At 39.4% G+C, this 22676-nt stretch overlaps 1 protein-coding gene across 1 annotated transcript in view; it reads left to right on the forward strand.

Moving 5' to 3' along the window:
- LOC101845803 (ribonucleoside-diphosphate reductase large subunit) overlaps positions 1-18203 on the forward strand; it is a 19301-nt gene extending 1098 nt beyond the window's left edge. The window contains exons 2-18 of the mRNA XM_005108306.3: positions 2228-2316; positions 2962-3139; positions 3505-3605; positions 3842-3901; positions 4327-4366; positions 4895-4971; positions 5705-5790; positions 6684-6825; positions 7237-7320; positions 8586-8827; positions 10956-11157; positions 11922-12071; positions 12539-12793; positions 13402-13606; positions 14136-14272; positions 14879-15001; positions 16983-18203. Coding sequence (XP_005108363.1) covers positions 2228-2316; positions 2962-3139; positions 3505-3605; positions 3842-3901; positions 4327-4366; positions 4895-4971; positions 5705-5790; positions 6684-6825; positions 7237-7320; positions 8586-8827; positions 10956-11157; positions 11922-12071; positions 12539-12793; positions 13402-13606; positions 14136-14272; positions 14879-15001; positions 16983-17246 — 2435 coding nt within the window. The 3' untranslated portion in view covers positions 17247-18203. The remainder of the gene's footprint in view (positions 1-2227; positions 2317-2961; positions 3140-3504; positions 3606-3841; positions 3902-4326; positions 4367-4894; positions 4972-5704; positions 5791-6683; positions 6826-7236; positions 7321-8585; positions 8828-10955; positions 11158-11921; positions 12072-12538; positions 12794-13401; positions 13607-14135; positions 14273-14878; positions 15002-16982) is intronic.
- The last annotated feature ends 4473 nt before the right edge of the window (positions 18204-22676 follow it).

The raw sequence follows: 22676 nt of genomic DNA on the forward strand, positions 1-22676 counted from the left end.
CGTCAGACCAGGATACCCCTCCGATCACGTGACTACATCTAAGTATAGACAACCGCATGGCACCAAAGATGGAAGTGTCTATGTATATTATGCTTAATCTACACCTTTCTCTCGGAAGTTCTGATACTGATAGCTGATTTGATAGCGCGTCTGCGTTTGATGTCGAGCAATGACTTTTGGAACGGTTCGATTCCGGTCCCGGACAGTTGTTTTTTTTCTTTTTTCCTCCTCCCGACTGACCAACAGTTCCATAAATTATAGCCCTAATTTGTAGAGATGCTTTGAAGTTGTTGTTTATTTTTAAAAATGTATTAGTGATTAAAAATGCAGGAGGGGGGGGGGGGGTGGTAGATCTAAATTTAAATATCTAGATCTAGATATATATCTAGTCCTCCTGCGTCTTTACGGCAATTTTCGTGCGGTCTTCCATCATGTCCAGGTAGGCCTACTAGATCTAGATCTAGATCTAGACCATAGATTTAATCTAGAATCTAGATCTAGATTCTAGAGAAATGTTACCGAAAACACGCCGTTCCATGTGAGTATCCCAGGAAGTGATGACATCACATTACTAAAATTAGCAGCCAATCAGAAAGATGCGTCATTTCTACGTTTAACGGCATGTGGGGTTGGAGGGGTAGGCTTCTTAGGGTTAGGCCTCTTCTTTATTGTGTTTGATGGGGTGGTCGCTCGTTACGGAAGTCCTTCCGTCATTAGAATTTTAACATTTTATTGATAAATAATAGGCCTATTTTTCATTCATACAGTCTCATTCAGTGTCAGATTTCAGTAAGTAAGTGAGTAAGCGTAAGGCAAGGCCAATGCCACTGACAGTCCAACAAACAGCCAAGTTCGTACTTTCTAGGCTAAGACGATGCTAGCTAGCTCTGTTAAAAGTTTGGTGATTTTGTAGTTTCGTTCGTTAAAGTTCAAAGTCAAAGCTTAACACCAGACCCTGAATTGCCAGGTAAACGTTGAGGAGTGAACTAGGCTTAGACTGGAAGGAAGCACTTAAGCCAGAAAATTAAAATTCAAGCAAAGAATGGCGCTTTGTGGGCAGTTTCCACCCCCCAATTATTATTCGCCGGTTTGGGCCCCAAACTTATTCTTCTTGTTCTCCTCCTCTTCCTCTTCCTATGCTCTTCCTGCTTCTTCTTACAGTTCTTCTTCTTTTTCTTCTTCTATGAACGCTCCAAACCTACTGTGAGAAGACGGTCAAAGGCGTGAGAGCGAAACCGGGAATTCCCAGAGTATGCTCACGGTACTTAATGTTTTAATGGGTCGAAGCTTCGACCAATCGCTGCCCTCTTTACGCCCCCTGTGTAGTCGCATGTCGATTAGGCGTGCAAGGCTTTAGCATTGTCGACATCAACCATCTTTATTCTCTGGCCACTGACCTAGAGCTATAATGACACTTCACTGAGAGCGCTTAACGCATGCGCAAAGGTCATGTTGACGTTCGGGGGGGTTCGGGGGGGCTTGCCCTGTTGATCTAGATTTTAGATCTAATAAAAATATGGAGGTGGGGGGTTCTGAATGTTATCCTAATTTGATGTTTTGCAGTTAGGTAGTTTGCATCCCTGCTCTTTGTAGCCTATTTCAAGTAGTATCAAGACTTCTGGGTGTAAACAAATGGATCGTGGACTTTTAACGAACTGAACTACAAGATCATCCCCTTACCCTCTATTCTAGTTATAGAGATCATCTAAATCTAGGGAAGGGTGATTTTGTAGTTTCGTTCGTTAAAGTTCAAAGCTTAACGCCAGGTAAACGTTGAGGAGTGAACTAGATCTAAGTGTGAGACTGGAAGGAAACACTTAAGCCAGAAAATCAAAATTCAAGCTAAGAATTGCGCTTTGTGGGCAGTTTCCTCCACCCCCCAATTATTATTCGCCGGTTTGGGCTGCAAGAGTCAAGAGTAGGGGGGTGCCCCCCTAACCTAATAAATAATAGTAGAGGAGGGTGAATTTTACCACAAATTTGATGTTTTGCAGTAGTTGCATCCCTGTTCTTTGGGTTGCCTATTTGGCCATCAAGACTCCCAGATTTCTTCTCTGGATGTAAACAAACAGAACTACGTCAATATCACCAAATCTAGATTAGATCTATTCGACTCTTGTTTCTTAGTGGTCACTCGTTACGGGGCAGGGATATTTTTTCAGGGTGATGATTATTGGGTTTTTAAGAATGGGATAGTTATCTTTCTTTTTCTTACACTACTTTACAGGCGGCCGCAGAGAAAGTGTTCACTTTGACAAAATCACTTCAAGAATCCACAAACTGTGCTATGGCTTACACAAGGACTTTGTTGATGCGGTAAGTGGCAAGTGAATGCAGAATACTTTTTGTTATTTAGGGTTAGATCTATAAATAAATATAGCCTAAATCATTTTTAATGGTAGTTTGTGAGGTGGGGAACATGTCTGAATCTTTTAAAAAAATTTAAGTCCTTATCTCTGGACTCTGGCAAACGGTTCGCGGTCAGAACCAACTGGCAACAGCCTGGGCACATTCTTTCATGACTTCCATGAAATTTGTTTTCAACAATTGCCGAAGACACGTCTCTTTTACTGGGAGTTCTTTCATAAGATGAAAAAGATTAAAATAGGTTCATAAGATTTGATTTAATGACCAATTTACTGACATTTTTAATGATTCCATACTGAGAGTCCCTGCTTAGCGGCTTACACACACAACCAACCCTGAATAGAGTTAAATTAATTTCATGTAATCAAGTTATCGAGTATCTCCGTCTGCCTGGTGGAATGTATCCGAATCAATCCTGGCTGGCCGTAACAGGGTCAAAACCAGTTGCTCTAATTTTTCAGATGGGGCCCCAGAACATAAAACTTATAGTAAAAAAATTCATATATTATTTTGCCAGGTTCATCAAGATATATGTATCTGACACTCAGTTGTTGAATACTGTACTCACAATTGTTTGTTTCTTTCGCTCTGCAGGCTGCAATTACCTTGAAGGTCATCAATGGCCTGTACCCGGGAGTGACTACTGTCGAGCTGGACAATCTGGCAGCTGAGACAGCAGCCACGATGACCACCAAACATCCTGACTACGCCATATTGGCTGCTCGTATCGCCGTGTCAAACCTTCACAAGGAAAGCAAGAAATTGTTCAGTGGTCAGTGTCTTTCTCTCTCTCTCTCTCTCTCTCTCTCTTTTATTTATTTATTTTTTTTTTTTCTTTCTTGGGGGAGGGGAATGATGTGTAGTCTTTTACTAAATTATTTCATCTGTAGATTCCTTTCCTTGGTTGTTGTTGTTTTTTTTGTTTTTTTGACATTTTGAAAATGTTTCAGTATTTTGGATATTAAAGAGAATAGAGGGGATTGCATTTGAATCAGTTTTAAAAATCCTTTTATAGGCATGTGATGTGTTGAGTAAGTGGCTTTTGTTTTACACAATATGACTATGTAGTCTCGGTTGGGTCTTAGAAATGATTATGCTAACTTATTCCTACTTTTCCATTTTTCTGTTTTGTACCAGATGCCATGACGGACTTGTACAACTGGGTGAACCCAAAGACTGGTAAACATTCTCCCATGATCTCAAAGGAAGTCTACGAGATCATTCAGAAAAATGCTGATGTGAGCTTGTTTTTATATTTTGGCACATTTTTATTAAAGATTTAAATAGAATTATAATCTGTTTAACGCAGCCTTACTTTTACATTTAAAAGGATTTTTTTTCTGAAACTAAGGGAAGTATGATATAAAGTGTATTGATGTTGCTGTTACATTACTTCAACAATACATAATGTGTGTGTATTGGTTCTTTAATTTTGAACAGCATTGAGATTAATTGCACTTTTTTCTTATTTCAGAGGTTGAACTCTGCTATCATCTACGACAGAGACTATTCATACAACTATTTTGGCTTCAAGGTAAGCGCTCAAACTTAACTTCTTTCCTCAAAAGGTTGCATGTTACACTGCTGCTGGTTTCACCACTTCTGGTTTTGTGGCTGACTTTGATTCCTGTAGATTCTATTCCCTTTTACTGATTTGATGATTTGAACAATTGTTTTTAATTTCAGACTAAAATCTTGGTTTCAGTGTACACCATTAACTTTGGTCTGAGCTCGGGTTGTCTTTGACAATGATCTAGTTGTAATTTCATAATTTATATGAACAATATTCTGTTGTTTCTGGTAATGTACCCAATGTTCCGTATATAGGCGTGTGTGGTCGTCTTGTCTCCTCCTCTTCCTCCCTCCCCTCTCCTCCTCTTCCCCCCCCTGCACTTCTTTGTACCTCACTTTGTAGCTGGCAGCTTGTATAGCAGAAGGGATTATTTTTTTTCTTTTCAGACCCTAGAAAGATCTTACCTTCTCAAGATTGATGGAAAAGGTAAGACAAAATTATACTTTGAGTCTTTGTCAATGGATGATTTTATCTTGTCCTGAGTGCAGGAGTGATGGGAATGTCACTGTGTAAAACAAAGAAGTAGAATTTGTAGGAAATGACATTTCAGAAGAAAAATCATCAGAAACTTACAGAAGAATGATGTCAATGACTTTGGAACATGAGAGGGGCAGGAAATCTGTCACACCTGTTAGTTCACATGTATACTACATGAGAAAATCACAAGTTCAATCTTGAATGTCACTAAAGAAAATGATACAGTAGATAGTGGTAGCATGTGATCTAAAATTTGATCTAACATCTACCTGTACCAATGACCACTTTCCACTTGAATCTTTCATTTTAGAAAAATATAACGACACTATCTGAGCGGTCCACTGACTAAGCTGACCGTTTTTCTGTTGGACTATGGCTGGTCATCTTAGTCAGCTTAGACTATATATATATATAGAGAGAGAGAGAGAGGTGTGCATGGATCAGATGTACTGTAGCTTGGTTTTATTCTCCCTACAGTGGCAGAAAGACCCCAGCAGATGCTGATGAGAGTTGCTGTGGGAATCCACCAAAATGACATCACTGCCGCTATTGAGGTAGGTCCTAATATAAAAGCCATACAATTTAATTCCTAAGGCCTTTGGGAATTTTTAAAGCTTTTCCCTAGTGACAAGTTGCATCACACTGTCATACTCCTTACAGTACTATGTCACCAGCATTTCACTCCCTTTGGAACTGCTAGGGGTTTGAAACAATTAACAAACAATACATGATGACCTCGAGTCGAGTATTTTATCTACTAGAGTTCGCTTGGGCGCTCAGTGAATACAATCATGGAGCAAATGCAAAATGAATGTTCTGAGGTTCACATGGCTGTTTATTACTTGCTTGCTCTGGCTGCATCCGCAAATGGAGATATTGACTAAAAATCGACACTAGGGTCAAATTTGTAGATTTGCTTTTCATGCCTTATTCTTAAAATTTAATAAGCCTTTCATTTATAAACTGTAAAAACTTCACCTATAGGTGTGACGTTATCTATTTCCATAGGTCTCAAATCCGAGAAGTAACTCAACTATATTAGCACCCTTCACATATTATCATGAAGGCCCTTTTTATAAATGATTTGACTGGTGGATGGGGATTTCACTGCACACTGGTATTTTTTCTTATCACATTGCATTTTTTCAGTTTTTATCTCTATTGATTGCCATATGAACAGCACTTGAAGCAGTTTTAATCGCTTGGGGAGGGGGTGTGTGTCAAATTTGTTGCTTGGCCAAGTCTTTATCATTACTTTCTAATTTGAGAATTTTTGTACTTTCACAGACCTACAACCTCCTGTCAGAAAAATGGTTCACACACGCTTCGCCAACTCTGTTCAACGCCGGCACAAACAGACCACAGTTGTCCAGGTATGCTTACGAATCAGTTTTTTATTTTAACACATTACGCCCTACGGGTCTGGAGGGGAAGTCCTACCCCTAGATCCTAAGCAAGGGGAAAGAACCCACCTTCCATGAATACACGCATTTCAAAAATACTAAACAAATTCCAAAAATCCTGAAAAAATTAGAAAGAGAAATTAGTGTAATTTCAGAAAAATATAACTTCATGTATGCGCAAACTGTTGGAAATGTTCTAACTTTAGTTCAATCGGGGTGTCCGACCCGCCACTTTCACTCGCTGTTGAGCAGCAGCCCTATATCTAAATTCTACATCTGATTAATTTTAATCGCCCAAAACTCTGGCTACATTTTCATCAATATCTAATTCATCTTGTTCGTCATTTGCTTGTTCTTTCTCAAATCCATCGTTATTTCCTTTTTCAAACTCAATTTGCGTCGTTTATCAACAAGTCAAAAGACACCTTCGAAGTGTCGGAAACGCGATCGCACTTCGTTCGGCTCTGATATTAAAACTACTAACCCGAAGATTTTGGTATCAAACGGAAGAAGAAACATTTTGCAATACTATGTAAAACAAAATCTCGGCCCCGGAGTCTCGTTATGGCGATAATTCGTTTCTAAAGACACCTGGTTGGAGTGGGCAAGTTAGGGTGGAACACGTAGGGACACATTCTACTTTGCCTCACTTATTTGTGAATGGAATGTTCTCTCTTTTTTTAATTTTTTTTATTTGTTTGTGTCTGTTTCTAAGCGTTGTCCTTGTTTTCTTCCTGCTCATTGTCAATTTCTCTGCGAATTGGATACTGAGGTCTCTTAGATCATTTTTAATTGTAAAATGTTTTAGCACAATTTCTCAGCAGCATTTATTAATTTTGGTTTTTCTTCTATTCTTTCAACAGTTGTTTCCTGATTGCCATGCACTCTGACAGCATCGAAGGCATCTACGATACCCTGAAACAGTGCGCTCTCATCTCCAAAAGTGCTGGGGGCGTTGGGCTCCACGTGCACTGCATCAGAGCTGCTGGAAGCTACATTGCGGGGGTGAGTTGTAGTTCTCAAACTCTCGACTGCTTTTAAGATTTTTTAAAGACAGTTAAGAATTACATTAAGATAGTGTCGTCTGGTGATTGCAGAGTAGCAATCTTTTTCCCTTAGTTTTATGCGAGCTGTATTTTTTGGGAAAGGAGATGCTATTCATTTAATAGTGTCAGGATGGGCTTTGTATGAGTATACCTGTTTTCTTTTGGTGTTTGTGAGCATATTGCTGGGCAGTGTCACCCCATGTTTAAACATCAAGCTTTAGGGGAAGTTCTTGTTGAAATTAAGTTTAAGAGAAAAGAGGCATAGAAAATGTTTGTTTTCCAACAGATGTTGTTAATAAGAATTTAAAATAGACATGATGACTTGAAAGTGTAATTTTAGAACAAAATGTTTTTATTTTCTTTATTTCAGACAAATGGAACGTCTAATGGTCTGATTCCTATGCTGCGAGTCTACAATAACACATCAAGATATGTGGACCAGGGAGGAAACAAGGTGTGTACATCAGTGTGGTTGAGAGTGAGCTTTTCTTCAGAGGTGTCAATTTTCTAGATAAACCAGGGAGTCCTTAAATTATCTATCAATTTGTGTTTCAGTTGCAATATTTTCCTGCAATATACCTTTATTTTTAATCTCTTTTGGCACGTCATATTGCACTTCATAGAAAAATTAGTCTCGATACAAGATATATCAGTAAAGTTTGAGTCCCTGCGTGTTTGTTCCATGACGTCTGAAAAACATTTTTTAAAAAGTTGTATCTGTTTTCTTTTTAATTTAGGATTCCGATTTGTTTGGCCACCATTATGGATACTTGACTCTTATTTCTTAACTTTTGGTAAGATTTCTTCGCAGGAGATTTTTAACAAGTGCCTTTTTAGAAAAAATCTGTTTCTTTTCTCTCGGTTAATTTGTTTTACTGTAAAAATGTGTGTGCCTAAAGAAAGTACCAAAAGTCGCCACAGGCTGCTTATTTACTGGACCGAATTTTACCAAACTTCACACATATAACAAGCGTAGTAAGGAATCTTAATGACTAATCCAATTTGAGAAAAAAGTTTCGTTTCTATGGATACGGCGACCATATTGGATTTTGTGGACATGTCTTGCATAATGAATACCGCACTTACTGCTCATGGAAATTGATTGGGTTTTTTTGCATGCGTGTTAAACATTAGATCTAAAAATTTGTCTGTTTTTTTTCTTAAACGAATTTTAAAAAATTTTATGAATTTTTTTCTGAGGTACCATTCAAGTTTGCAAAAAATCAGTAAAAATTCACACTCAAGACACCACCAACAAAAAACTATTCCAAATATCAAAAATTCAACTGATGTATTTTTAGTATTACATCTTCTCTTCATTCTGTGAAAATTTCATTATGATTGGATGAAAAATGGTGGAGTTATTAAAAAAAGTATTGAGAAAAGTCGCGTTTTGAGAAATCAGCGGTAAAGAAAAATAAAATATTGACTTTATGAGGAAATGGTGAAAAACATGCCCGGTATGGGGGAAAATACGGTTTTTGGGGGTACTTTTGGTACCTTTCTTTAGGCTCACACACACAAATGTTTTCTAGCTATTTTAGAATTTTGTCAAATGACTCGGGGGGGGGGGGGGGGGGGGGGGAGTAAGTAATGATACTATTTCAGTTCTACTATATAAATGGCTAGATTTTTATGTCGTGTTTGGAAGGCGCCGCTGGTTGGTTCTCTCAACTTTTCATTTTGAATTTGCAATGATTTTTGTCCTCCTATTTTCAGAGGCCTGGAGCGTTTGCCGTTTACCTGGAGCCATGGCATGCCGACATCTTTGAGTTCTTGGACCTGAAGAAGAACACTGGTGCTGAGGAGCAGAGGGCCAGGGATTTGTTCTACGCCATGTGGATCCCGGACTTGTTCATGCGCAGAGTGGAAGAAAATGGAGACTGGACTTTGATGTGTCCTCACGAGTGCCCAGGCTTGGCTGATGTGTGGGGGGAAGAGTTTGACAAACTGTATGAAAAGTGAGTTTCTACTTTTTCCGAGTTTTTAGACCTACCAAGCACTCCGATAAAATCGAGTCTCTCTGGAATCAATTTTTTTCCCCCCTCTCAATTTTCTTGCAAAATATGTGACTTGGTCGGTTAGCAAATGAGAATGAAGATTGTAATTTTGAAGAATACTGTGCACCTCAGAGGTGCTGATTCTCCAGAAACCCTGATTTTTGAAGCGGTTGAAAAAGTTCTGGGTTTTTTTTTTTTTCCACAAATCAGTTGGCGCCTCTGATACTTTTCTGTACATACTTAACCCTCATCCTGCGGGAGCCGGGTTTATGTAGCCCGATAAGCCTGTTTCGGCACCTCGCCTGCGTTCTGGTCCCGAGTCAGTGTAGCTCCTGGCTCAGCGCACGCGCCGCGCGCAGCCTCTTACATGTCATTCGGGTCCCAAGTCGGATCCCCATTCACGCAGGTCAAGTGTGTGTGCGTCAGTCTGCTTGAGTTTGTGTGCGTTTGTGGCCTTCTTCTAGAACCACCTGCGTTGGTTCATAATCGAGGCATACGTCTCATTCAAAACATGCCAAGTTGATAGCTCTAGATGTTTGTCCAATGAAATTATAGAAGAAATTGACCCACTTAGACATGAAGAGCTCGAAAGGATAGTCAGGAAACAAGACTTCCATTTTTCTATACAAAATATTTCAAATGAGCTTGATTTTGTATGAAATGATATACCTGATAAAAAATGAGCTTGTTTAATAGTTTTGAATACCCTTGTGCAGGTACAAAGAACAATTTGAGTGTAAAACATTTGGAAATTGACCTAAATTATCCCTTTTCGAACCTCAGGTCATTCATAACAACAAGAGCGTCCAGAAAGGTTATTCAAATGGGCGTAACTACTCGTAATGTCTTATCAGCTTGTGAGAGGGGGTTATTCATGTGTTTGTAACACTTTATAAATAGAATGCTATGAAGGATAGAGCGTTATTTTCATCATTAGTTAACACACTCCCGCGGTATTCATGGCGAAAACACACGTTCCCGGCGCGCGCGCTGTACACCAACAGTACACACTGAGTGACCTCGGCGGCCTGCCCGGCGAGTCCGACGTAATCGGTTGCTGATAAGATACGCATCTGGGCACAGACGCAGGCTAAGAGTTAAGGGGCTGTTTTTTCACAATGTCCTTATAAGTGGTTGGCGGGTGCCACTAGTCACTAGGTTTTTTTCAACTTCTTTCTTTTCTTACCCTCTGTACTTTCTGTCCATCTATTAGACCGCGTTTCCGACATGATTGTCGGAACCTGAGTAGAAATACGAATACGAAAAAGTACGACTTAAATTATCTACTTTCAGTTTCGTGCTCGAGCGGCCATTTTGAATTTCGTTTGTTTACTGATTGTTCAGATCATGTGGATTCTTTCAAGTCCGACTCACTTGTTCTACTTTAGATCTAGATTTATAGATCATTATAGACCTCAATGGAGGATTCATATTCCAATTCTATTGTGTCGAACCATATTATAGGTTGTGCTGTAATATTAATGTTCGTAAAACGCATTTTATCAGGTGCGTGAATTATTTACTTAGAATAAAGATTTAATCTAGACCCCTAGACTCAGCTGAGTCCATCACTTCGGAATCGGATGCGGATTTCTCGTTCAAGACCTAGATTCTAGATCTATTCCTATTCACTTGTTCTACTAGATCTAGATTGATTTAGATCACTGAGATCTATATGGAGGATTCATAGATCTTTATCCAATTCTGTTGTATCAAACTCTTTATAGCAATGTAGGCCATATTATTTTTATTATTATTAATGCTCCTTGTTTATTTTGGAGTGTGCTCTTTTCTTTCTTTTTTTTTTTTTTTTTTTTTTTTTTTTTTTTTGTGTGTGTGTGTGTGTGTGTGTGTGTGACTTGTGCTGGCCTTCTTTATTGTGTTTGTTCGGGTGGTCGCTCGTTACTCGGAAATCCTTCCTTTTATGACACCCACAATTTAAAAGCTCTTTAAGTTGTTGGGGGGGGTGCGCAAAATTTTCAGACAATCTGGTTGAGGCTCACATGCAGGTCTAATCTATTTTGTTCTTTCTTTACACAATTGTTGTTCATCGATTGTGCTTCTCAAACAAATGCTCTTTGTGTTACAGGTATGAGAAAGAAGGAAAGGGCAAGAAGACCATGAAGGCCCAGAAGTTGTGGTACGCCATCATTGAGTCACAGACGGAGACAGGAACTCCGTACATGTTGTACAAAGACAGCTGTAACCGAAAGTCCAACCAGCAGAACCTGGGCACCATCAAGTGTAGCAACTTGTGCACAGAGATTGTGGAGTACACCGCTCCTGATGAGGTCAGTTCTCCATATGGGGATACAAACCTAAGATTTTCCTGTCAAGTTGGGTTTCTGACATTGTTGGGATTTTGTTGTTTGTTGGGTTTTTTTATTTTTATCTTCGCTTTTTAGAGGCTAGTTTATTTGCATCTCTTTAAGAGATTTGTACTCTCATGATTATCCATTGTAAGAAATTGACAGGTGGGTGGTTGGCGGGTGCTCTGGTGTGGTGTGCTCCTTCTTTCCTATCGTCAACTCTTGTCATTATCTCCCCCTCCTCTTTTTTTGTGTTTGTTACTTGCTTGTGACACCTCTCATCTTCGGCACTTGTATAACCTTATTGTGTTGCAAGTGCTGTAAAACTTACTAAAAACGAAAAACAAAAGAAATTGACAGTGTGCTACAACACAGGCCTGAGCAGCAATATTGGGGATGGGGGCATAGTTTGTTTTAGTTCTATTTTATGCTGCTGGAGAAAAGGTGGTGTGTGTGATTTATTGACACAATTTTTTTTGTGGTTTATTGATACAATTTTTTTTTGTGGTTTGACAGAAAATGTGCCTTCTGTTATGCAGTTTTATTGATTGCTTAAAGTGATCAAGATTTTCTTCGTCGAGTAAGCAGGTAGTTCTTTTTTTTTCTCTGTATTTGTTCCTGTATGTGTTTTCTCTGTATTTGTTCCCGTATGTGTCTTTTTCATGACCATGACTGTCAATCTGCTTCTCTTCACTCAAATATTTCGTTTTTATATACATTTTAAAACTTTTTTTTTTTCATTTCAGGTTGCCGTCTGCAACTTGGCTTCGATTGCTTTGAACATGTTTGTGAAACCCGACAAAACTTTTGACTTTGAGCGTCTTCAACACGTCACCAAAGTTGCGACTCGCAACTTGAACAAGATCATTGACATCAACTACTATCCTGTTCCTGAGGTAGGGATTTTAAAAATCCTTATTGCTTACATGATGCAACTTATTGCCAGTTTAAATCCAGAAATGACAACCATTTTCATCAAAATACCAAAATATTGTAATAATCAAATTACATTCTATTATGTCTGTACATGAAAAATCAAACCATCCAGCGGTCTACCTGACAAGTTTGTTTGTTGTTTTTTTCCAGCTTTCTGAAAGGCACCATTTTTTTTGCTTATTTGTAAAAATGACCGGAACAGGCAAGCTTAGTATTTACTGCTCTCTGCCTTGTGTACCTGGTGGTATCTGGAGAAAGTTAGTAAAATTCTGATTTGTGTCTTTGAAGAGGGTTTCTTTTTTTTTTTTTTTTACATTCCATTAGTATATATATATTTTGTTGATTAATTTTCGTCTTTTGAAGTGTCATGAGTTGTAATCTTTCGTGTTCAGAAGATCCATTCTAGTCTTCTTTTTTTTTTTCCCAGGCTAAAAATTCCAACATGCGTCACCGTCCCATCGGGTTGGGAGTTCAGGGTCTTGCTGATGCTTTCATCTTGATGAGATTCCCTTTTGACAGCCCAGAGGCCAAGCAGCTGAACAAGGAGATCTTTGAGACGATTTACTTTGCTGCCCTGGATGCCAGTTGTGAGCTTGCAGAAAAATTAGGACCCTACGAGACATATGAAGGCTCTCCTGTCAGCAAAGGCATCCTGCAACACGATATGTGGGGCGTTAAAGAGGTGTGACAAATTATGATTTATCTAGCTTGTTCAAATTTGCTTATCTTCTCGAAAGCAACATTTCTGAAATTGCGTATCGTATTGCCCTGTATATTTTAAAAATCTTGATACAAGATGTATTAGACAATATGATCAGTTTTAAAAATTTTGAGTTCCCATTCCCATTTGCACCAATATGACAGTCAGTGTGACTTGTTTTTTTTCCCAACCTCTAAAAAGCATGATGCATTTTTCAACTTTTAATTTGGTATTTGTTGTTTCATGATTTTATTTAAGTTTCTAGACTTCTCTTGAAATGAAAAGTTTGTAGGATTTTGAGTCTGTACGTCTTTGAAAAATTGTTGTCTGTCTGTTTTAAAAAGGTCAAAACTCCTAGTCTGTAGTGCTTAAATGTTTCAGGTCATAGCTGACTTGGTTGTATTAAGTTGTTGAATAAAATTTAAAGGCTGTGGCATTTGGGACGTCTTGTTGCCTTAATTGTCCAGAAAAGAATGCAGTAGTGTCAATGGAAAGAGGTGTTTGTGATTGTAATGTGAAAAAATGGAAATTTAGATTTTGAGAAATCATCCTGCTGTTTCTAAGAAAAATTTTGTTTTGGTGTCCCTCAGGTGACGAAACTGGACTGGGCTGGACTCAGGCAGAGAATTTCTAAGTTTGGAATCCGCAACAGTCTTCTCCTTGCCCCCATGCCAACCGCTTCGACAGCTCAGATTTTGGGAAACAATGAGTCTATTGAGGCCTACACCAGCAACATCTACACACGCAGAGTTCTCTCAGGGGAGTTCCAGATTGTCAACCAACACTTACTGAAAGGTGAGATTTAAATAAAAAAAGTCAATTTGATAATGTAGTTTCCAGCAGTTTTGTGTTTTTGAGTACTTTAGCACAACTGAATTGCATGTCTGGGAGATAGTCCGCCTACTTTTTCTCAATGATTTATATGGTTTTCATCCTTTGTTTAAAAAAAATTATATCCCATTTCCTATGAACGGTCTGGGTTCAGTTATAATATCCAGTGCCCATTGGTTCGGTTTGCTAGGCAGATTGAGGGTGCGAAGCGGCTATCGTGGCACAAACTGATCGCCCGACTCGTTGCCTCAAAAGCGTTTGTTTTCAGGTGACGAGTCAGATGATCGGTTTGTCGATCCCTCAATGGGCATTCTGTCTTTCATTTTGCAGCAAAGTTATTTTATTGAATACAGAGATGCAGATACCACTCATTTAAAATGCTGAGGGGAAAAGCCTGGTAAATACAGATGACAAATGGAAAAGAAGTTGGGCCTGTCTTCTGACCACCTGCATATCTATCCTAGTAATGACTATGTGTTTTTTAACTCTACAGATCTGACAGAGCTGGGATTGTGGGATGAAGATGTCAAGACTCAAATGATTGCTGCTGGAGGTTCCATCCAAGGAATTGAGTGTATCCCTGATGATCTGAAGGCTCTCTACAAAACTGTCTGGGAAATCAAGCAAAAGGTGAGTGAATCCTTTAGAGAGTACCATTCCCACTCAAATAAACCATTTATATTTGCCTGGGTTTTTTTTGTTCCACCCTTCTTTCTTACCTATGATGTGGGTCTTTAGCGGGTGCTCTAGTGTGGTTTGCTTCTTCTTTCCTATCTAACTTCTATCATCCTTATCTCCCCCTTCTTTTTTGTTTGTTACTCTTGTAACACCTAATCTTCTGGCTCTCATATGACCGTATGCTTGCAGTTGCGAGTGCCGTAAAACCTCTACTTAAATTAAACTTACCTACAAATGTTTCATTGTGCCATATTTTTCTACTCCCTGTTTTTTACATGCATTTTATTTGATGGGAGATAGTAGAAGAGTGCTTTCCATCATGTCTCTTTTCTCAGACCATTATAGTATCGATATGCATCTCTTCCGTTGTTACACATGTTGCCACAATACCCAAAATCTTAGAAACCGTTTTGTGCATGCATAGTCAGCATAGGAACTCTTTTTAAAAAAAAATTTTTTAAATAGTTTATATTCTGACCTGACACCTGCCTGTTGTAAATATATATTTTTTTACCATCTTGCAGTAATTAATTATATCCTATTTTTACCCCACCTCAGGTGGTTCTTGAAATGGCAGCTGACCGTGGTGCTTACGTTGACCAGAGCCAGTCACTGAATATTCACATCGCTGAACCCAACTATGGGAAGCTCTCCAGCATGCACTTCTATGCCTGGAAGCTGGTAAGTTTCTCTTAACTCTAAGTCTTGAGAATTTTTAAAAATGGTGAAATAGTATTGGTTTAGCACCCCTATTATGTTATTTAAGAGGAGGGACTTTCGAGTTTAATGTTCGTTCATCTCCGAAAGGGCTGAGCCAAAATGGGAAATTTGTGTTAAGTGCCTTTCTTAGGACACAATGTTGGACTGAGCTAAGACTTCAACCTCGAACCCGCAATGTCATAATTACGGGTCCAGTAAGCTAACCACGAGGTCGCCGACGCCTTTTTTTAGAATTAAAATATCTGCAAAGAATGAATATTAACCACTTACCAACCTGAAGCTGGTAGTCACTATTGTAGAGGCAAAAATAAATAACTCATTATGTACTACAGTGGAAATAGACTTGTTAGAAGCAGTGTTCTTTTACTAGATCTAACAAGAAGTGCATTCCCCCCCACTTTTCCCCTTCAGATCATTTTACTGTTTACTGGGTTGTTGTTTTTTTGGTGTGTGTGTGTATATAAGTTGAACGTTGATGCTTTAACTCTTTATGGATTATATTGGCGATTATGGGGCGCTTCAGTTTTGTTGCATTTTAACCTGATTCGTCATTTATAAAAGGATTTGTTACTACAAAGCTTGGATTTACTTGGAAAGGATTCTAGAAATGAAAACATCTAGTTTCACTTTGTCAGAGCGTCAGTTTGGTGTAGTGCTTCCACTCTTCTGTACTTTCTACCAGTTCCGTACTTGTTCCTCCATCATTATCAACTCCCCCCCCTCTGTAAAAATCTGCGACATCGTAGGACTACCGAATTTCCGTAGCAAAAGATCTGTGCTCGCCTTCGTATTGTCTAGTACAAGTTGCGGATATTTACGGTAATTCTCTCGGCTATAAGTTAATGTTATAGAGACCTGCCAGATTGCAATCGGCCATTATTCCGCTATGCCCCTTGCATTCATTGCGGGCTTGTCAGCAGTACATTTTTACCTGTGGATTGATCAAAATCTGGCGAACATTTTGTGCCAAGTTCCTCCTATCATTCTCTCACTCCGTCTGTCTATCTTCGGATTGTTGCCGCGGCTGGAAAATCTGCGCGTTGATCGAGTAAATTGACTTGTGATCTTAGACAGAAAATTACTGTCGGAAAGAAACTTTTCAAAAAATTTGTCTAGATCTAGAGAAATGATTAATACGAAGATTCTACGGCACGCGGACGCGATAAGGGCCGCGATGAAAGAAATTTATGCTAAAACTACTAAAGTCAAGAATAATTCGAAGTGGTGTTCCAAGGTTGTGACATGCGACATTCAGGCGTGAAATTTAAGGAAAATAAGGGTATACACGCCATTTACGCCGGGTAACTGTATTGTGAAGATACATATATCTATTCATTATTCCAAGGTTTGCTTTCTATCAATGTTGCGATGACTAATTAATTGAATTATAGTAGCAGTGGAAGGGGAACCTGCTTTTAAACATTGCCATCAATGGAAATATATTATGTAGATCTTGGTGAGGAAATCAAACAAGACAAAATGTCCCCAGACCCCCGGCAGAATTTTCCTTACTTTTCAGCTTCAGCTCGTGGAAGCACGGTTGGTGTAAAATGAGGGAACTTACAGTCTTGCACCAATGTAAAGATGTAACCGGACTAGAAATATCATAACCCAAACAAAAACAGGAATGTTGCTTTCAAATAAAAAGTGGTGCATTCAGAAATGGGTGGATTATGCCCATGGCTGTATTTATAACAAATCCTTATAAATCTTTCTATTTAGATACAGCCACATACTCAAAATGTCATTCAGTGAATTGTGGGTGGTTGGCGGGTGCTCTAGTGTGGTTTGCTCCTTTCCTATCAGATGTCTGCCGTCATTATCTCTTTTTATTTTGTTGCTCTCTTGTAACATGTCCTGATCTTCAGCACTTTTATGACCGCATTGTGTTGCAAGGACCATAAAATTCAATCCAGTGAATTTATATTATTTTTCTCTCTAGGGCCTGAAGACAGGAATGTACTATCTGCGCACCAAGCCAGCGGCACAAGCTATTCAGTTCACTGTGGACAAGGCACGTCTTTCAGAGACCAACAAAACCAACACACCGAAGAAAGAAGCGGAGAAAGCCACTGTGCAGAAGGGCGCATCATCAGATGACAAAGAAAATGAAAGTGTAAAGAAAGAGAATGAGAAGAACAAGAATATGGCTGTGTTGGCATGCTCGCTGCAGAACAAGGACGATTGTTTGATGTGTGGATCGTAAGAGTGTGCCGGGGGTGGGGGCGTGTTGTCTGTTTTGGTTTTGCATGATATTCATACTTGTGCTGTTTGTTTTGTTTGTAATCTGTTTTAAAAGTGTCGTCATGATACATTTACTTTTGTTTAGCGTAGGATCTAATTAAAAAAGCACGACACGACTCTCATCAAGGTCATCTAAATTGATGGTACCCAGGTACGTATGTGTTAATCTTTGATCTTACTTCTCCTGGGGAGTCAAAACTTGCGTGTTTTGCTTGAGCCAGTCTTTTAACAAGATGTGTTGAAGGAATGTCTGTAGGCAGCTTCATATAGTTTGGTATCTCTCAAGTTTCAAAAAGGAAATTAATTTTTAAAATGCTCATATAGGACCTGGTTTGTGTTACAGTAAGGGTATTTTTTAAAAACCAGTATCAATCATTGATATGATGATATTCAATTATTCCTGTAATGCAATGGATTTTCCCCCTTTTGTTGTATCTCCTCACGGCTAGCTGCAGTAGTCGGCTGTATTGCCTGTAAGTTGTGTATGGTTTGTGTAAACAGTAAAATTGTACATAGGTTTGAAAAATGTTGTATAAATTTAGGCTACTGATCTGAATACCATTTTCATTCTCAAATTTTATGCGTTGTGTTCATTTATAATCTTCACGCGCATTGTTAATTGGGGTCGCCATAGTTTCTCTAACAGCTTTGCCCTTTTGTCATATGAAACTGTTAGATTTCCTGTTGGTTTTTTCAGTGATAAATCATCTTGATGATGAGTGATTTTAGTTACTTAGCTTTTTGTGTGTGTATTTTGTACTGAAAATGATTTGTTTTCTTTCTTTATTTGCTCAACATTGAAATTTCTTTCTTTGTCGAGTCTTGCTCTTTCCTCCATAACATCATTCTTTGTACTGTACCATCTATCATTTTGTAGAACACTCACAAACACAATAAAGTTTAAATATCTGAAACCTGAGCTCATTTTGTAATTTTTTTGTTGGGATTATTATTAGAATACTTTTTAAAGACAAAGTACATGTATGTAGAAATATTTTAGTTTCTTTAGGAGTGTGCATATTCATAAATAAGCCACTTCCTTAAATTTTAGCAACAGCTGAATGACTTTTTGTTGTGGTTGGAAACTTTGACACAAAAAAATAGTCTGTTGTACTGGTGGAACTGATTTCAGCTGGAAAAGAACCATCCTGCATGGTACAACTTACTGATCGAGATACTGCTCTTCTTATCCTCATGGCGACAGAAAAGAGGTGGACTTGCTTGATATTTTCTTTAAAAAAAATTAATTTAGTCATTTCTTAGAAGCTGGTGAGATTTTTTTAAACTGCCAATATTTTGCGGAAAATCCAAAGAAAATGGGTGGTAAACTTCGCCAATCGGCAATATAAGTTTTATAAGGCAGCAAAGTGTTTAAAGGGTAAAATAGTCTAGGAGCAGTGTAAGTGTAGATCTATGGCTATGAGTGTGAGGCAGACTGTCTTACTCTTAGTCTTGCAGACTTTGTTGTCTATATACTGTGACTATACGGTTTGTGTGTTTGGAGCGAGGGGCAACCAGGAAGGTTCTTAGTTCTAACGTACTACTTTTCTTTCCCTCTTATTTCTTTCTGTCTTTTACGTTTTCTCTGTTCTGAATGAACATTGTTTTTTGTTGTGTCCATGTGCATTGCTTTAGTGAAACAATTTCAGTAGGCCTACTGTGTATAATTTACCGGCATCTGGTGTAGCGGTTGGGAGCTTCGTGGTAGCACACAGGAGACCCGAGTACTACTGGCATGTAGAAAATTTTAGGAGTATCATAGTCTTTCTGCTGGAATGTTTTTTTCTCTGCCCAGTTTGGCCCTGTGGGTGGTTGGCGGGTGCTCTGGTGTGGTTTGCTTCTTCTTTCCTATCTATCATCCTTATATCTCCCCCTTCTTTTTTATGTTTGTTACTCTCTTGTAACACCTCTAATCTTCTGGCGCTCATATTATGACCTTATGCAGTTGCGAGCGCCGTAAAACCTCTACTAACTAAACTAAGTTATGTAAGTTTGGCCCTGATACGCAGGTTCAGAAGCCCCACTTCCTAAGGGCGTAAAAACTACATTGAAAGTAAAATCTGTACATTTTCATTTAAAACTTAGCAGTAGGTTTGTTCAGGCATAGAGGCAAGTGGAATTCTTTAAAGGCTCTACTTCTTTAGGGAAGAGTCTATGGTGACCCATGTTAAAAGTTAAGGTTCAAAATCTGTAAAATGGTCTCCCTTCACTCTAAAATGAACTGACGTGCCCGCTGGGTGGGTTTATGACATATGGTGAGCAAGGATAGGTTAACCTTGATGACCTATCAGTACTATCAGTATCAGAGTGCATAGTGGCACGAGGCGTGCTATTTTCACATATTAATCTATCGTGAGTCTCAAGATCTATGCTTATACTACGGTTTCTGTTGTCTGCTTTCATTTCCACTTTCTGCCCCCACCCCCTCACCTCCTTTGCCCACTCCTCTGGGCTCCTGACTCTGCAGCCTTTCTACTGCTACTCCTTGGCTTCTCCTTACTGCTGTCTTTCTGCCACACCCCTGATCTTCTGGTAGGAAAGATCTACACCAAGCCTTCTCGGTCAAGGGCGAAAAACCTCGGAGGGCCCGTGTGCAAGTTGCGCACGTTAAAGATCCCTTGGTGGTCTAAAATCGATAAGAGTAAGCTTCGGCTGCCACTCGGGCAAAATTCAAAATTTCCTATCAACTGAAAATATTAGGTGTGTCCTGCGCGCTCATATGACCTTATGCAGTTGCGAGCGCCGTAAAACACTTTACAAATACAATACAGTGCTTATACAGTATTATATCCAGTTGCCCCCACCCCCTTTACCTGTCAAAAATTTATACAGTGGAACTCGGATCCAACGAGGTTGCCAGGCCTGACCTAAAATCTTGTATCAGAGTGTTCGTAGTTATAGCAAACATGAGGTTTTGTGTACATGTAGACAATTACAGGCACTGAACAAGTAATGTATATATATAAAGAGAAGTAACAAGTACATGTAGTGCCTGAAATGCCAGCATATTATTATGAGCTGTGCAAAAAAAAAAAGACTGATTCGTTCAAATGCACGCCTGTGTCATCTCGATAGTTTGCCAAAAAGTTGTGTTGCTGTGCAGAGCCTATCATACGGCAACTTTTGATTCCACAGACCAGCACACAATTCATTACGTAATGTCAAGTCTAGCTTATTATTGTATAATGATCAGTTGCTGAGGGGAAAAAAGACTGATGCGTTTGTATCTGCGACGTTTAAGTTCAAGGCCCAGACCGCTGGTGCCCCCCCAATCCGACACGCACAGTCACGCATGTGCAGGCCGCCCATCCGACCCCGACACTTGCTGGAGTCGACACGTGCGCGTGCCAATAACGCATGTGTTGGTATGAAAAAAGACCGCTGATTGGTCGCATGCAATCGGGTAAGTGAATGGTTCAAGGTGCAGGTGCAATGGATGGTTTCCAGGAATAGATAAAGTTCGTTGTGGGACAAAAATTAGCAAAACCACGTCTGTGGGGGCTGTCCATTCTGGAAGCAACCTCGTTGAATCCAAGCTTGCTGATTAAGATTTAAGTGTTCGTTGAATCCGGATTATTTTTATTGATTTAAATTTAAAAGACGAAAAAAACCGGGGAATCCATCTTCTCTCGTTGAATCCGAGTTCCACTGTAGCTTTCCTTCTCGGATCAAATTCCCTCGCCTTTGTCGTTACCCATCAGTACGTTGTGATCACATAAACTAAAATTCAGTCTGTCTCGCAAACTCGGGAATAGAGGAAACTGCTGCAATGGTCAGGGAAGAGTTAACAGCACGATGTAATCCTGCCTGGAGCGAAGTGATATTAGTTTAGGTGGAGAGCTCAGGTGTAAGTGCAATGTTTGAGGAAAACAAACGTGTAGGTTAGTAATAGTTCACACATCATAAGTGTGACCCATCTGGGGCAAACATTGTACTGTTTCATCGAGTTTTACAACACTTACGTGATCACATTCACGAGAGTGGCTGATCTTCAACGCGACGGGCAGTTCACTGATCTCAACTCTTCACTCTTGGTTGATCGGCTGTACCCGCCCGGGTGTTTGTTCCGTAAATTATTATCAGAAATGCGGGATCTTAGCCGAATGTAGACCTTCAGAGTGGATAAGAGCGGGACATTAAAGGTGACTTTTGTATAGTAAAAACTCTAATTTCTTAAAACAGCGGTGTATCTTAAGCGAACCGGGATTGTAAGCAGAGATACTGTATGTGAGGCATTGTGGTGAAATAAGGTGCTCGTCAAAATATTGAAATCCGAGAGATCTGCATTTTTCGGCCAGTTTGGAAATTCTTTTCGAATTCTTGATTTTTGGCTCAACACCCAGTCTTGTATGTCCTTTTGAAAACATGGATTTTATGGAAAAACTTTGATTAAAGGCACACAAAATTTTAATTTGCAATTTCCAAGTAATCCAAGGACTCTTCAGCTTTGGGAAGTGGAGCGGGCGAGAGGAAGGGTTGGGCATCACACGATCGGCCGCCCCACCCCTCTTTGCAAAGGACTGCACGCTTGGTGGGAGAGGCGGAGTAGGGCTGCATTGTTCCGTCATCGAGTTGTTGATTACTCTTGCGAAATGCTTATCTTGTCAAATTCTTTATGTTTAGAAAAAATTGAAAAGGCACCGCTCCATTGGAGCAGACTAAAGACAGTAAAGACCACTCACACGGACCCGCGCAGTCAAACTGTCTTGTCTTGGTATTGGTAGGCTCATTACTGAACGAACTCGAAAGCGTTGCTCATCGTGTTTCTCACTCAATCTGTCAATTTCAAATTCTCTCGATCTAGGATAATGGCCGAAAAAAAGAAAAAAATCTCTGTTCACTGTTCTGACCCAATCTTTGTTGCTTCCCTTGATTCTCTGACACAGCCCATGCCATAACACTGTTCACATTTCCCTCTAACTACGGATCCTTTTAACTAACTACCGAGGCCGGTCCTGGCGAATTCGAGCTATCCGTGTTATACAGTATTTTTGTCATCGAAAGCAAGACAAATGAACGTTTAAGATGATACCAATAACTCCATATGCCCAAATATTGACGAGCGCCTGATTCCACTGCGTTGTGTCACATAAATACAGTGGAATCCTGTTATAACGAGAGGGAGGGGACCGGAGCAAAATGTCCATTATAGCAGGATTCTCGCTGTAAGGGATCCAGTAATAAATTCAATGGAAACTGTTATGTAGGTTTAATCTATGAGATTGTTGGTCTGTTTGTTTCCTTTTGCTCTCTCCCCTGATGATGATTTTGTTTCAACATGACCTAGAGGTCTTGCTTGATCAAAACTCGAATCAGGTTTCTTTCTCTAGCGCTAGATCTAGCGATGTGGACTGACAGCTCGGCATTATCGATCAAAAAGAAAGGGCTCTAG

The sequence above is a fragment of the Aplysia californica genome, unplaced genomic scaffold, assembly GCF_000002075.1.
Source record: "Aplysia californica isolate F4 #8 unplaced genomic scaffold, AplCal3.0 scaffold00677, whole genome shotgun sequence".
Lineage (NCBI taxonomy): Eukaryota > Metazoa > Mollusca > Gastropoda > Aplysiida > Aplysiidae > Aplysia > Aplysia californica.